Raw genomic sequence first — 15906 nt, 5'->3', positions numbered from 1 at the left:
TCCATCCTAGGACTGAGAGAAAGTGACTGGCCTAAAGTTATCCAGCTAGCTTTGTGTCTAAGATGGAACTAGAACTCACAGTCTTCTGGACTTTAGCCCAATGTTTAAACCACTACACCAGACTAGCTCATGACCTATATGGGAGCCTCCCTTAGTTTTATCCCATCCACAACCCCATGAGGTGGGTTAGGCTGAGAGAAAGTTATGAGCTTGATTGTTGAGTGAGAACTTGTACCTGAGTCTTCGTAGCTCAAGTGTGTTACCTTATGAAAAAACATCCTGTATTTAATTCACACTCTGTTGGCTTTCAAACATGCAGAATGGTTGCCTCCAAGCCTATTTTCATCTGCAGTGTGCAGAAGAACCAGGGCAATATAAAATGTGGTTCTGGGAAGAAAAGACATATCAATGTCATTATGAAGCAACAGCCTAGCAAAAAGAAAAAAAAATAATTCCACTCTGTAATGTTTTAACTTGGTACGGCAGGAGGGCCAGGTGCCACATACTAATTTTATTTACCCCAAAGGCAGCTTCATCATGTTCAGTAGATTTAACTTTATACGGCAGGGAAAAGCAACCTGGAGTCTGTTGGGAGTTTGGAGTTCAACTACCATTAGCCCCAGGATGGCCTGTGGCAAAGCTTTGTGGGATTTGTAATCTAAAGGATCTGGAGAACCATTTATCAGAAAGCAACCTAATGAAAAATATTTCTTTTTCTGTACAGGTGGGCACACTTTCAAGCAACACATTAAGATGCAGCCACCCACCATCTTTATTTTCTAAGAATGGCTCTGTAGAGCCCTGAGACATTGTTGGAAATAAAAAGGATGCTAGAAGCTGGTGATAATCAGTTCCCCATTTAAATTCACCTCATTCAGGCCAATAAAGACATTTGCACTTCTTAACCTCCAGTAACCATGTGAATCAGACTAGCTCTTTGGTGGGAAGAAGAGGGAGGTTGAAAGTGCCTGGATAACAGATATGAAACCATGGAGTTGTTTTATGGTACAGTTTTGAACTGTATCAGCCTCTACTGGTTGAATGAAATTGCAGCCTATTTGGAAGGAGCTCTGAACGCCCAGGAAAATTGCCACCTTTCCCTCTGCTGGGAGTATGTTATAGCAGCTGCCTTTTGAAGTCATGCTGCTGAACCGTAAAAAGACGGCAGGATATAGCAATTCAGTTGGTAAATCACCTGTCAGTCAGGACTTGGTCATGAACATTCAGCTCTTGCAATGTTTCATAGCTGGCTTAAGCTGTATCTTAAAATCAGTTCCCTCAAGATCTGATTTTCAGGTTGTAAGTTATCCATAAGAGACCAGCTCCTAGGGTTATGCTGCTTATGGTGTCAGGCTATAAATGTAGACTGTTCACCCTTGATATCATTAATAAGCATTGAGGCTTTGAATGAAAACCTGTTTACCCTTTGCTTCAGTGTTGGTGTCATCATTTGTGTTCTGCACAAGCTTCTAGACGTTTGTAACATATCTACAGACATCCAGCACGCTTGTGGTTAAAATGTTCAGTTAGGTCAGGGGTTGACAACCTTTCCTAGGTCTGCAGATGCTACTGTGTGCTCTCATGCAATGGCCCGTGATAAAGAAAATAAAAGCAGAAATCCTGCAGGATCTTGTGTGAGATGACCAAGGTCTGATGAGATTTTGATGTGTTTGCATGAGACGTACTGAGCTTTTGCAATCTGGCAAGCTTTTGGAATGCAGATTTTTTTATTTAGTGAGGCTTGCAAAAGGTCAGGTGGGCACTCTGGTCTCACATGGCCAGTGCCTGTGCCCTACACTCCAACCTCCTCTTCAAAAAACCCATCCTATAAAATGGGGGCACAGGTTACATGTTTATTTATACATGCATTTCTTCCCAAATGAGATGAGATAATTAGCTCCTTCCTTGTTGTTCAGCTGAGCAGGGAAAATGTTCTCATTTTGCTAAACACGCACTGGCTTTTAATATACAAGAGAAGGTTTTACCTCTGCTCCTGCCAATTTTAAGATTTCAATTTCAATTATTTTATTTGACAGAGGGAAAGGTGAAATGGTGTTTGATGCTTTTTATGTAAATTGCTTTGAAGCCCATGTCAAAGACAAAAAAAGTATGTGTGTGTATATATTACAATATGTACTGATAAAAATGCTTGAGAATGCCATTCCATTATAATGTTTTCATACAACATTAGTTAATGTACATACCTTATTAGTAGTGTAGCGTGCACAATATGGAAGTGTTTTCTCACCAGCACTCTGGAGCTGTACAATCTGTTAAAACTTGTGATTGTTTCTCAGATGAGTTTTAAGAGAGAAACCTAAATAAGGTTCTTTTATTTAGGGCCCTTCTAAATATCCCAACTGTTTCCATGAGATGTTAGCAAATGGGAATCTTCCCACTGTTGGAAACAAAACGTCTACCATGACACCTATGGGAAAGCTGGAGAAAGAAAGAGAGAATTAATGATGGGGGGTGGAAGGAGTCTTTGGCAGAAAATATTAACTCGCTAAGCCAACTTTCTATCTTCAGAAAGTTCTTTTCACAGTAATTTGCCAGCTGAGGATTTGCCAGTGCATTTTAAGGTTATGTACTCGTTCGGCTTGGATCAGTGACTAGGCCTGACCATCCCTTCTCTGTCCTTCATGAACTGAATGAGTTGCTAGGCCAGCAGAGTGCTTTTTCAGGGGAAATAACATTTCTAAAATGTTTGGAGTAGATATATGGAAGTTTATCACTGGCAGGGAATAATGATTATTCCCTTTGGGATATTATTCCCTTTGGGAGTCTTTGGGATATATTATCTTTTTCCCCTCAGTTTCAGTGGAGTTTAAAGCAGCTACCAGATATTGGCCACCAGATGTGTCTTCTTCTGAGGTGCTTGGAGCAGGAGAAGATTTCTTCCAGTGGTGCACTCCATCAGCAGTTATATGCCCCCACCCAATTTCTTTTTAAAAATATTGCTCCTGTTCCAATCTTCTCAGGCTTTTCATTTACAAAATATTTTGAGCAAAACTGAACATTCAAGCTGAAAATTTGGTTCTGCATTACATCCCAAAACACTCTCTTGTAATTGCATACTGCAAGGGATAATCAGTAATTGTAGGCAAGCTATCTTTCATGAAAGCTTAATACCTCAGAGCTCCCCAGTATTAGATATAATTTGAAAAACACTCTGGTAAGCAAAGAGAAGTCTTCATACCTCATAAATAAACAATTCCAATTCCAATGGTGAGTTTTTTTTCCTTTGGATGATGAACTATTCATGCTTCTATATCTGCTTGACCATGATTCTGCTGCTGGGTTTTCCAGCAGTGACCTAAGTATGAGTATTTGGGTCAAAAGAAAATTATTTTTCTTACAGCGCTGTTCTTTTCTTTTGTAGGAGGAGACAGAGAACGAATGACATCAAATCATGAGACGTATCTCCTTATGGCCAGCACTCAGAATGACATGGAGGATTGGGTGAGGTCCATCCGCAGGGTTATATGGGCACCATTTGGAGGAGGTGAGAGATAAAATTAATTTTACTGATGGCTCATTATTTTTAAACCAATTGCCAGCAAATGTTGACAGTGAAAATGAAACATTAAATGAGAATTCCAGCACAAGACAAAAAATACATATATTGGTTTGATATCATGTGTACAGATTATTGAGAATAATATAGTCAATAAACTATTTCACTGGTCACTTTATTCTTTTCTTGTCTTTAATAATTCTATCATCTATCTATCTATCTATCTATCTATCTATCTATCTATCTATCTATCTATCTATCTACCTACCTACCTACCTACCTACCTACCATCAGTGTAGTAAATAGGTCATTTGGGTGACCTTGTGCTGTCAGTATTTTGTTCCTAAAATAGCATTTGTTTCAGAAAACTCTACCAGCTAGCAAAGTTGTATTTTCATAAAAATAAGGGTGGTCAAAGAAGGAGAGTTGTCATAGAAGCTCAATACTAGGCATTGATGAGATAATGTGAATGATCAACCAGACATCAATGTTCAGATTTCACTTTATCTGTGTTTTAATCTTACACCAGTCTATTTCTTCTTTCTATGTCCACTGAGCATGCTCCAACTCTGTTGTTGTTGTTTCCAAATTACCTTTGTACTCAAGTAATTCCTCTGGTACTTCCATTTTGTGTGAAGGTTTGAATCTTGATTCACCTGGAGAATCAATTTGCCATTAGTATTTATAACCCTTCTTCAACATAGCCTTTACAGATATGCTGTACTTCAATTCAAGGAATTCCCAGCCAGCAAGAATATACTAGGTTCATAAATATTTAGTAAGAATTCTATTTTAGAAGTCTAGCATGTAGGAAAGCTTTTTCCCAACTCACTTTGCACTTCCTGTGAGATCCCTACCAATGCATGGAGAGAGAGCGAGTCTTATTACCATTGTCTTTCTTGTGTGATCTTAGATATGATTCTCAGCCCAGGAACTTTCCCATTTGGATATTTAGCAGACTGAGATCCTCTTAATTTCAGTTGCAGTAGGTGGTCATGTCCTTCTCTGTAGTGGAGTTCCAATCTGTTGCATGTATTCCAGCTATTCAACAATAGGAAGAATTAAATGAAATATACTGAGATTGTCACTTGCAAGGCAACTAGAAATAGGGGAGATGATGATGATGATGATGATGATGATGATGATGACAGGAGAATATGTAAAGCCACCTAGATACAGTAGTCCGCCTATTACATTCACTGGAGCCTAATTGATACAGGGTTACAAAGCCAGCAAAACCTTTTCCATTATGCAACAACATCATACTCCAGTCTTTTCTAGATGGAAGCATCTCATGGAATGGGGGAATGATGTGGCTTCTTCATGCACAATATTAATCATCCTTCTACAATCTTCCTTGTTCCTTTTTGACATATTTTCAGTGTATTTATAGAGATATTGCCCTTGCTGAAATTACTGAAAAAAATACTGTGAGTGAAATGCAATTATGGAGTTTATCGACATAACGTAGAAGAAGTCTGTTTCCAGTCTTGGAGTATTATGGCTTATGACAGGAGTATTCAACTGCCATTGGCTTAGAGGCCAATGTTGTAGGTGTAGCATGTTGAGGGCTGTATTCCAGAATCTGAAAGCAAGCTTCAAATACCTCATTTGCCCTTAAAACCCTTTAGAATCCTCAACATGTTGTTTAAAAATTCCAGTTCTGGCTTTACCCATTCTGAAGTTGCTTTTGCAGTTTTTGTTGTCACTGCTGTGGGAGCCACAAAAGAGATTCTGGTAGATCATCTACAGCCCCCAGGTCTCACTACCTGCCTTATTTTATTATCTTACCTTGCTCTATCAGCCAAATGAGTTGAAGAAGGAATGATTGGCACTAGCATGCTGGTTTTCTATTCAACTGGAATACTGTCAGAAAAATAAACAAAATCAGAATTTTGGGCTTATTCCGGTAATGTTTGGCTGAGAAAATAAATGTTGGGCAGTTCAGTAGCAATGCATTCTATTGCTGGAATTCTTGGTGTTCTCTGAGCTTGGTTGTTTTCCTGCAGACATTTCATTACCCGACTAAGTAACATCTTCAGTGCTAGCAGGGAGTAGGGTTTGCTCTCTGTTTATATACAGTAGCTTGCCCTCTCAGTGTTGGTGGGGGTATTGTTTTCTCCTTGGTAGTTCCTTGATTAGGCTGTTGTTTACTGCTTGATTGACTTGTGTAGTGTTGACTGGTGTTAATCCTGGTGTTAATTCCTGCTTATCTGGGTGTTGGTTGCTGGTGAGGAGGTGTACTGGACTTTCTGTTTCCTTTTTAGCTTTTTATTGTCTCTTTTGAATGGTGTGTAAATGTTATTTATCTCTATGTGCCTGTTGATGGCTGACTTGTCTGAATACCAAGTTTCTAGGAATTCCCTCATGCTTTTGGATATAGCTTGGTCTAAGATGCTTACAGTTTCCCAGTTGAAACTACACTTGAATCTGTCTCTGTGTTGTGAGATTAAGGAGTTTTCATTGTGTCTTCTGACTGCTAGCTGGTATTCATGGATGTGCTCTGCTAGTCTTGTACCTGTCTGTCCTACATAGTGGCTGTTATAGTCCTTACACTGTACGTGGTAGATGACTCCTGCTTTTTCTTCTTGGGCTACTGGGTCTTCTGGCTTACTTAAGATGTTTTGGAGGGCTTTAGGTGGTTTTGTGTGGTATGATGATGCCATGTGGTTGTAATAGTCCATTGGTTGTTTCTGAGATGTTTCTGATGTACAGAATTGTTTTCATTTTTGTCACTTGTGCTGGTTATGCTGTAGTGGGTGGAGTGGTCAGACACTTTTTGATAAAGTTGTGTGGGTATCCATTTTGTTGGAAGATGTTGTATAGGTGGTCTGTTTCCTTTTTCCGGTGTTCTGTGTTGCTGCAATGCTCATCTGAATAAAGCTCTTACACCAAGAGAACACCAAGGACTCCACAGTTCAACCTTGAGCTACATATATTCTCTTCTATTGGCATTCTATTGTTCCTGCTACAGAAGAGAGTAGAGTTGCAGCTGGAAAACCATGTTTGCTGTTGTGAAATTGCCCTTTTCACTTATCAATTAGACCAGAGGGGAGCTGCAGGAAATTACTATCCTATCCTCTGATAGGATGCACATAACATGCTATCTCCCTACCCAATATTTAAGGCAGTGAGGTTTTACTTAGATAGGCCTTGGCTGGTGGTCATATTCTATGGCTTCATTTCAGCTGGAGCTCTGCTCAGTAATACCTTTCAATATATCTGCAGCTGTCTCCTCTGTATTCTGAGGGAGAAAATGGCCAGGTGAATGCAGTTGGAAAGACATTTGGAAATATGTTCCATTCATCTTCTAGGAACCTGATGAATGTGCAAAACAAAAGAATGGTCACAGGGAAAGGGTATATAAAGAGTCTTGTATTCTGGTTGTGAGCATCCATAACTGAGTTTTTAATATATTTATTTAGGTAGTTATTTGATTGATTGATCTGGCTGCCCATCTCACAAATGTGACTCTAGGCAGCTAACAACACATTAAAAACTGTACCAAAAACCAATAACAGTAAAAACATGAAACCTATAATGGTTGCCCAGAACAAATCCAATGAACATTCATCAATAACAATAGCATCCCATGGGCCATCTAACCTCCCAGTCACCATGCCTGGAGCACATCCAGGTGGTCTTCAGAGCTTTCCAATAGTATATTTGCAGAAAGTTAGACACTTCTGGGTTTCTCCTGTTACTTCAATATTGCCACTAGAAGAACATTTAACACCAACCTTGGAAGAACCAAGATAATTTAGACAGCACAACACAGCTTAATATGCTAATATCCTGCTAGTATACCTTATATCCCAGCACCTGCTAAACTCCCAGAAGTAGAGGAAGCTGTTTCTTTCCAGTTCAATGTGCAGCATAAATTGCTGGTCTCAATATATGCCATTAATGGCCTAATCCATAATTCTGCCAACTCTAGAAGATTGTGCATTGGGGCTTCTATCTCAGAAAAGTGGGCCAGTTTTGTGCTTTTCCTCTGTGATAGCAAACTTACTGAAATCAACACTTTTGTATACTTTTGTTATACAATATTCCGTACTCTCATCATTTTGTGTGAACTGTTTCCTAATGTGTTGCTTTTTTGCATTTTTGGGTAGTAGGACAACTAGTTGCAAAATTCAGATAAGTGCAAACTGGTAATTCTATTTTAGCCTAGGATTACTATGAATTACTATGGCTTATTTTATAGGAACCCCCCAAAAAATAATGTTATTCCCACCTAAAAGTCACAATTCCCTGTTTAGCAGGTGCTGGGATATAAGGTATACTAGCAGGATATTAGCATATTAAGCTGTGTTGTGCTGTCTAAATTATCTTGGTTCTTTCAAGGTTGGTGTTAAATGTTCTTCTAGTGGCAATATTGAAGTAACAGTTTACAGTTCTTATGAATAGAGAGGGAATGAAACACATCAGGTAGCAAATGTTTTGCACTGGCCCTAGTATTGACGCCTGGACTCCATCCTTTCATTAAAAGTAGTAGTTAAATTCCTGAGCTAAGTCTAAGGTCTGACAGAAACCAAAACATCTGTTTGGGATACTTAAATTGGATATCTGCACTGAGGAGAGAATTGGATTTGATGGCCTATATAGTTTCTTCCAGTTTCAGGGGTCCACACTGTTACAGCTCCTCAAATCTTTTGCTGTTGGCTGAGTTAACTAAGTGCTAGTAGTTGAAATGGTTGTTCAACCACATGTGGATAGGTTGGATAGGACAGGTTTCCCACTGTTGACTTCTACATGCATAAAACTTGTAGAGTAGGCTTCCTTCCATACTTTTAATCTCAGCAGTTTAGTACCCTTGTTGGTTACATAAGCAACTAACTAGTTGTTAAGTTTGCTAAGAATATCTGTTCCATCTCACCTCAGTTTCTTCTCTGAGCACATGTGCCTGAGGAACGTGTGTTTTGTGTATATATGAAATATATATTAAACTGAACAGTAGAAAGCCCTAAAGTGAGATTTTAAGAACTCCAACATGACTTGTTGCCTTAATCTACTGTTTGGGAACCAAGGTGAAATGCAACAAATAAATTTGGGGTCGAGGTGGGGATTGAGTGTAGGATTATCATCTGTCAAGTGGAACAAATCACTGGATTTGATTTGTTCATACTGAACTTTACTGCAAAAACACAAGGCATAGTAAGATATAGGCTTTCTTTTCAGATGTTATTTCAGGATTAACAAACACATGACTAGGAGGTACATTCATTTATTTCTAAAATAAATCAGAAAAGGGCTTATATGTTGCTTGAATGGTGTCAAAATATAATCAACACTTTAGCAACTCACCAGGACTTACTCACCATCTTGACGAAATATTGAGCAAAGTCTTGGCTGACAATGGTAAAAATGCTGGCATTGAATCAAAAGTCTTTTAATGGATTTAGATTTCTGTTATAATGGCCATGTGCTGGGAGAAGGCCCAAATTTCATTAGGAATATTAGAAAGCACACAACGGAAGTGTGCATTAAAATGTTTATTTTATTTTGAACTCTTCTATCCAGCTGAACTTGCAAATAATATTTTGGACTGAATTCAACCTTATTTCATCAATATTTTTTTTACTGGAAAACATTGTCCAATTCAAGTATCCTCAGCAATTCTAATTACTATTATTTATTCAGTGTATTTATTTTGTTGCTGTTTAATCCTTGTGGCTTCAGCAATTCATGAGATTTAGCCAGTGATGTCTCAATGTATGATATAATATAGTGATTTCAATCAAAATTTATTTATGGTCCAAGACCAAACACAAGAAAAAGACCAACAATGTAATAAATATAATAAAAGAATTAAAAATGTAAGAAGATCCTGAGATAATTAACAGCTAACAATTAACAGCACAAGGGAGGACCAGACAGCTTGTAGGAACTATTGTTATTGGTAGAAATTTTGCAAGTTTCTTAGAGGTTTCTGAAGAATAGTCACCAAAAGAAAGGTGATGGGCTCCTGGTCACAATGGTATTTAAAGTTGTTAATAATTGGGAACATTAAGTTTGATCACCATTGTGTACAACAAGCATTTTAATACCACACATGAAACCAATTTACCCCCATGTCTGAACAAAAACAAGTACAACTTTCTTATGTGAGACTTATATATCTACTAGTTGTTGCGCTGATAAGTAATGTCCCATTCCGGCTCAGAGTAAATAGTCTCCTATGAAGGACATATAGACTATTGAAGAAATATCTAGTACAGTCCAGGAAGAGGAAGTAATTGTGCTGTAAAAGGGATGAGAAACTTTTGCTCTGTCATTGTGGATATCTAATCCCAAAATCCTCTGCTTTAGTTCAACCAAGGCCTGAAGCAGATAATACTGGCAAGGAAAGACTGCAATATGACAGATCATTATTAACTTAGGGTGGAAGAGAACTTATCTAGCAAGGTTAGATGGACCAGGGAAGTTCCCCAATACAATAGTTAACAACAAAGACCCTAGAAAACTCAGCCTAGTTCCAGGTGTATTAGAGTGTTAGAGATTGAATAAGGGTTAGGGTTAGGTTAGGGCTATAATAAGATTTTTAAAAATCTTGATTGAATAGTTTCTAAGCTAGAGGATTCCTTATAGTTACCCACCTGATCACATGGAGAGGGCATGCTTCGGACCCCCTCAGTAAAAGAACTCCATTCAGCGGGGTCCAGAAGGCGGGCCTTCTCTGTGGTAGCCCCTGCTCTTTGGAACATTCTGCCCCTGGAGGTGCGATTGGCCCCCTCACTCCTGGCCTTCCATAGGGCTTTGAAGACCTGGTTCTGCCACCTGGCCTGGGGTGAGGAGGGAATACTTCAAGCGTGCGGATGGCTAGTCCCATAGAGGCCTGCTGTCTTCAGCCCTAGATTCTTCATCTCTTGGACTCTCCTTTTCTTTTTTTAGTAATGTTTTTAAATTGATGTTTTATGTATTTATATATATTTATGGTTTTAATGTTTTATGTGAGTCTCCCAGAGTTCCCCCATTGGGGGAGATGGGTGGGGAACAAATTTAATAAATAAAGTAAATAAATAAATAAACAAACAAATAAATAAATAAATAAATATAGCATCATACCCATAACCTTAGCTTTAATTTAATAGCTGCTGGGACAGATTGACTTGCAATTTCAGCACCTGCAAGGGGTGATTTTTGAGCTGTTACTGGTAGCTCCCTTGCTTGAATAGAGCAACAGGTAGAAGGCTGAAAATAAACGCCTAGATATTTAAAGGATTTAACCTGCTCAGTAAGTTTGCCATTAGCTGTCCATCTAATTGAGGCCTTGAAGTGTTTCCTAGAAAATACCAATATTTTTGTTTTAGAATAGTTTACTTAGAGACATTTTCTAGAGCAGTAAAGTGATAGAGATTTGAGGCATCTTCAAAGGCCTACTCGGATTACAGACAGCATGGCTGCATCATCAGCATAAAGAAGAATAGAGATGGGCTGGTGGCAAAGGAGGGAGTATGGATTTCTGGCTTTGCAAACATCTCAACAATGTTGTTAATGTAAGAATTGAACAACAGTTGGGTGGGATACAGCCTTATTTAATGCCTTCACAAGAAAAGATAGGTTCAGTACATCCCCAAGGATATTGCCTTTAACTTAAATAGTAGTGCTGTGATATAATAGCAGTATCAGCTAAGAAGATGCCAGTCTATTGTAGGAGCTAATTTCCTCCAGAGTCATTCTCATGGTAGGAAGTCAAAGACTATCCTCAGGTTACAGAGAGGCACCTTTAGGTTGGTTATAATATTTCTCAGCTAAGTGATATAGTATGATATGTTGGTCCATTGTGGCTCCAAACCTGAAGCCAGCTTGCTCTAGGGCCAAAGGTTTTTGGAGCACATCCAGTCCAAGATGTTATAATATAGGAATGTAGCAGATAATTTACTAACTACAGATAGTAGGCTAACTGGGTGGTAATTTAGAGGGTCACATTTGTCACCTTTTTTATAAATTGGAATAATAATAGAGTTAAGTTAATCTTTAGGAATGCACAGAGAATTATTTATGGTTGTGAAGAAAGGAGCAGACATGGATTCCCACTATACAGGGTTTAATTTTAAGAATTTTGGTAAAGCTAGATCTTTACCAGGAGTTTTACTGTTTTCCAATTGAGAGATTAGTGTTTTGACCTCAGAAGGTGAAACTGGAATCTATTCAGGGAGAGACTCATCGAATAGCTGGGCAGAAAGTTTACTGCCTGATGCAGTATATAAGTCATGGAAATGTTCAGCCAAAGACTCAAGGGGAATTAAGTTGTTATTGCTATCAAAGTTTACTTCAGATGAAGAATGAGAAACAAGTTCCAAGAATAGGTGATCATCTTTGTTAACTATGGCCTGCTGGACTCTAATCCAATTCTCTAGAGTGTAACTTTGCTTTTTCTCCTTTAAAAGGGTCTTATGGGTGCAGGTATTCTTGTACGCAAGAAATGCCTGTACTTTAGCTGTGTTGCACATCCAATCGGGGCTTGGTTTGGGAGCTAGACCAGTGTGAGAAAAGGTACTGAACAGGCTTTTTGAGGAAGGCTAATGATTCTCTGATGAACTGAAATTATTCCAAGGGCATCCCTGGTTGCAAATATAGACTGTTGATATAATGGGAAATAGGAATAACCTTGAGGAACAGGAGGAAGAGCCACGACGAAGGCAGCACTCAGATAAAAGAAATCTGAGTCTGGGCCAGAAATATAATCTGAGTAAGCATCTCAGACATGACTTTCCCTAATTCTCATGAAGATAAAGGGAGGAAGAGGGAAAGCATATTCAGACTTGCAAGATTCTATAACTGTAAACTTATAATAAAAGTAGTATTAGCATTCATAACTCTGATGTCCTAGTCTGATCTACTTTCAAACAGATGAAGAGCTGACAGTTTCAAACAGATGGTCAGAGGGGCAACAAAAACTGGGATGAAATCATAGCCAGTCTGTTCATCCAAATAGGTCTAAGATACCTGTCAGCAGAGGGTGAGTAATGATTGGTTTGAACCAACTGAATCAAAGACAAAAGATCCCATTTTCCATTGGAGATTTACTTTAACACAAAGTACATATCAAAACTTGCCCTTGTTTCTGATAACTTAAAAGGAACTCTGTATTGTGGTCAGTAACCATAATAAATATATGTATGTATATATGCATGTAAGAAACTCTTCAGAAAGATTGGCCTTTTCTTTTGCATCCGTGAACATCAAAAGAGTCTTATTTTTAAATATTTGCAAACAAGCAAATTCATTGGAAAAGTAGTTTCATTGATTACTGTCACTTAACAATATCAGTTAAATGTTGGTTATAGCTTTGCATGTGTAGCAGGACTGATCAGTTTCTACTTCCTCTGATAATTGTCCTTGTTGAGTGTTGAAGACCATTTCTTATGCTCCAGTGTTTATGTGCTAGCTGTACATGGGAATAGAAATATAAATGTTATTCCCACTTTCATAATGCCTGAATCCAAGAGTACCCAATTAAAATGTTTGGTATTAGATTCAGGACTTCATGCAACATGTAAATGAAAAGGTAATGAAAGGCACTCAATTCCAGGTGACAACATGGGCACTCCCATATACATTTCTTGCAGTATGATAGAAATGATTTGCCATCACCTTATTTCAGGACAGTTTTATTCAATATCCTAATCTAGTATATAACCCATAATTTCCTGGAGGTCCCATATCCAAGCAATAACCAGAACTGATTTTGCTTAGATTTTTCAAGATCAGTCATTGTCAGCTAGCTCCTGCCCCCTAGCTAGGCTTTGCATTAATGTATTAACTGGTATTTAACCCTTACCCTCCCCAGGAGGTATCAGATAAAAGGCCCTCATTGATTTGACAAACAGTAAGAAAAAGATTAAGGCCAGCTATGTGTTTAGCACAGAACTATCCAAAAATAATAACCATGCTGCCATGCTGGTGCTTAAACCAGAGTATAAGAAAACAATCAAGCACAAGAAGTCTTACCATTTATCCTCTGGTTAAATTAGAGTTAGTAGCCCAAACCCCAAACCCAGCCTTTTTTTGGCATTTGGTTGCAGGAATATTGCAGGAACATAGGTTCTCCCTGGACACCTCTATACCTGCCTCCATGTGGGAGGAATATTACAGCCAATTATTCACTGCTTCAAGTTGCAGTGAATTAGAGGATCCACAAAATGATCTACAGAAGGCTTGTAGTCCCTCCCCACCCTGGCCACTGGTGAATGAGACTAGAAGACTCATTCAGACTCTGAAGTCCAATAAGGCTCCTGGGGAAGAATTCTACCCCCTGAATTATTCAAATATCACATTCACTGGTGGGCTCCCTTACCTGCAGGTTTATTTACTCATATAAATAATTCCTTCCAAATTCCAGCTGGCTGGGAGCTGTCTAGCATGGTCCCCATTTACAAAAAGGGTGATAAGAGTGATCCCTCAAATTATAGACGATTCGACTAATTGACATTGTAGCAAAATTGTATGCCAAATATCTTTTATATAAGTTTGAGGACTGGACAGTTGAAAAGGGCTTGCTACCCAAAGAGCAAACTGGATTTAGATCTGGTCACTCCACTATTGATAACTTTTATTTTATGTCATCTAATAGAAAAATAGACAGCTAAAGGAAGCCAACTGTTTACAACTTTTATAGATATCAGTGCAGCATTTGATTCAACAAATAGGGACCTTCTTTGGAAGAAACCTATGGACCTGAGCATTGATCCTAAACCTCTCTCTTTAATCAAGGCATTATATTCAAGCTCATGCCTAAAGGTACGCCCAGGGGCACATAGTTCCCTAACAGGGATAATGTTAGAGTAGAAAAGGCTGATCTAGATGGAAAAATAAACTCCCTTTTTAGTACCAATAAAGGGGTCAGACAAGGATGTATTCTGGCTCCCATTTTATTTAATCTGTATGTTGACGATATCCCAAAGTCCCTTCATTCAACCAATATGCATATGACTAAACATATAAATATTCTGCTTTGTGCAGATGACATGGTATTGATGTCATACACCCAGGTAGGGATAAGACAACTGCTGGGCAGGTTTAGCTCACACTGTGCACTCAACTACCTGAACATCAATAAGTCCAAGACCAAGTTCATTGTTTTCGGGAAGAGGTGGACTAGGTATAACTAGAGCCTGGATAGGGAACATATAGATCAGGTTATTTAGGACTTGTTTTTACAGAAACAGGTTCCTGGTTCCTACATTTTAAGAGGAGTTCCAAGGGCTACAGCCTGTGCCAACACACCATAAGGCAGCACACCAACCACAGCTACCCGGGTTCTCTAATTCCAATCATAAAGGTATATAACAACAAAATAGTCCCAATGATTACATATGGTGCAGAACTGTGGGGATATATAAATGCCCCTTATTGAAACAGATACAATCCACTTTCTTGAAATGCATCTTAGGAGTGGACAAGTCTACATCAACTCTAGCAGTAAGGGCACAGTTGGATATACCCCCTATACAAAGCCATTTATAATTAAAGTATTCACCTATTGGCTGAAGATTTTATCTATGGTCCCAGATAGATTACCCAAGCTTTGTTTTGAAGAACAGTTGCATAAGGTGCCTCCTTGCACTTGGGCTGCCCAACTTTCAAATGCCATCTCACAATATGGATTCTTCATCCAATTCCCAGTCCAACCCAAGGTTGCCAGGGTTCAGCTTTTGTTTCATTTTTGTTGCATCACATTTCATGAAGATACCCTAGCTTAGTGATTGTGCATTGCTTTACATGCCAAAGGTACAGATTCAGTGTCTGATATTGCTAGGAAAAATATTCTAAATAGAAGGTGGAGGCAAAGACACTTCTTAGCCACAGGCCCTGGAAGGCTGCCATCAGTCAGAGCAGACAAGGCTGAGCTAGATGGAAAAATAATCTGCCTTGATAAAAGGCAGTTTCCGATATTATTTTAAATGCTCTTTTGTCTTCCTCATCTTTCTGCTTTTTAAGTTTCCATACACTTAAGCTAAGCTTGCAACATTTAACCTACTAAGCAGAACTAAGTCATGTATGGTTGCCTTTTGGTTGCTTGCCAGCTCCACCTTCCTATCATTTTTGAAATTCTAGATAGGAGTCAAAAATAAGAAATTTATCAACCTTGTCCTGGATCACCAGACATGGCGGGCTGGAGAGCAGTGATGGGTTTCAAATTGTGCAGGTCTGTGATAAAAATCTGGCTTGAAATGAAAGGAGCAAGGAAGAAACTGGAGGAAAAATTCTGCTTTGCATATGCATTTCATGAATTGGGTATCCATCATCCCACCTCACTGGAATGGAAAGCATGTTTTCTAAACAGTTAGAAATATGCCGGTGTGCCCTTTGGTAAAATCCTAATATTTGGGGTTGACCTTCTGGCAGGAATAGTGCAGAGGCAGAAAGCACAGAGCAGGAGC

At 38.8% G+C, this 15906-nt stretch overlaps 1 protein-coding gene across 2 annotated transcripts in view; it reads left to right on the top strand.

Annotated features, from left to right (window-relative positions):
* ARHGAP24 (Rho GTPase activating protein 24) overlaps positions 1–15906 on the top strand; it is a 331147-nt gene that overhangs the window by 261987 nt on the left and 53254 nt on the right. For both annotated transcript variants that reach the window (XM_088133099.1, XM_007420709.3), the window contains one exon: positions 3383–3505. In XM_088133099.1, the coding sequence (XP_087989225.1) occupies positions 3383–3505 (123 nt within the window). The remainder of the gene's footprint in view (positions 1–3382; positions 3506–15906) is intronic.

The sequence above is a fragment of the Python bivittatus genome, unplaced genomic scaffold, assembly GCF_059951505.1.
Source record: "Python bivittatus isolate LINGU-HERP-01145 unplaced genomic scaffold, Pbiv_v1 ctg000070_np1212, whole genome shotgun sequence".
NCBI classification, from domain to species: domain Eukaryota; kingdom Metazoa; phylum Chordata; class Lepidosauria; order Squamata; family Pythonidae; genus Python; species Python bivittatus.
This window is presented reverse-complemented; position numbering and strand designations above follow the sequence as displayed.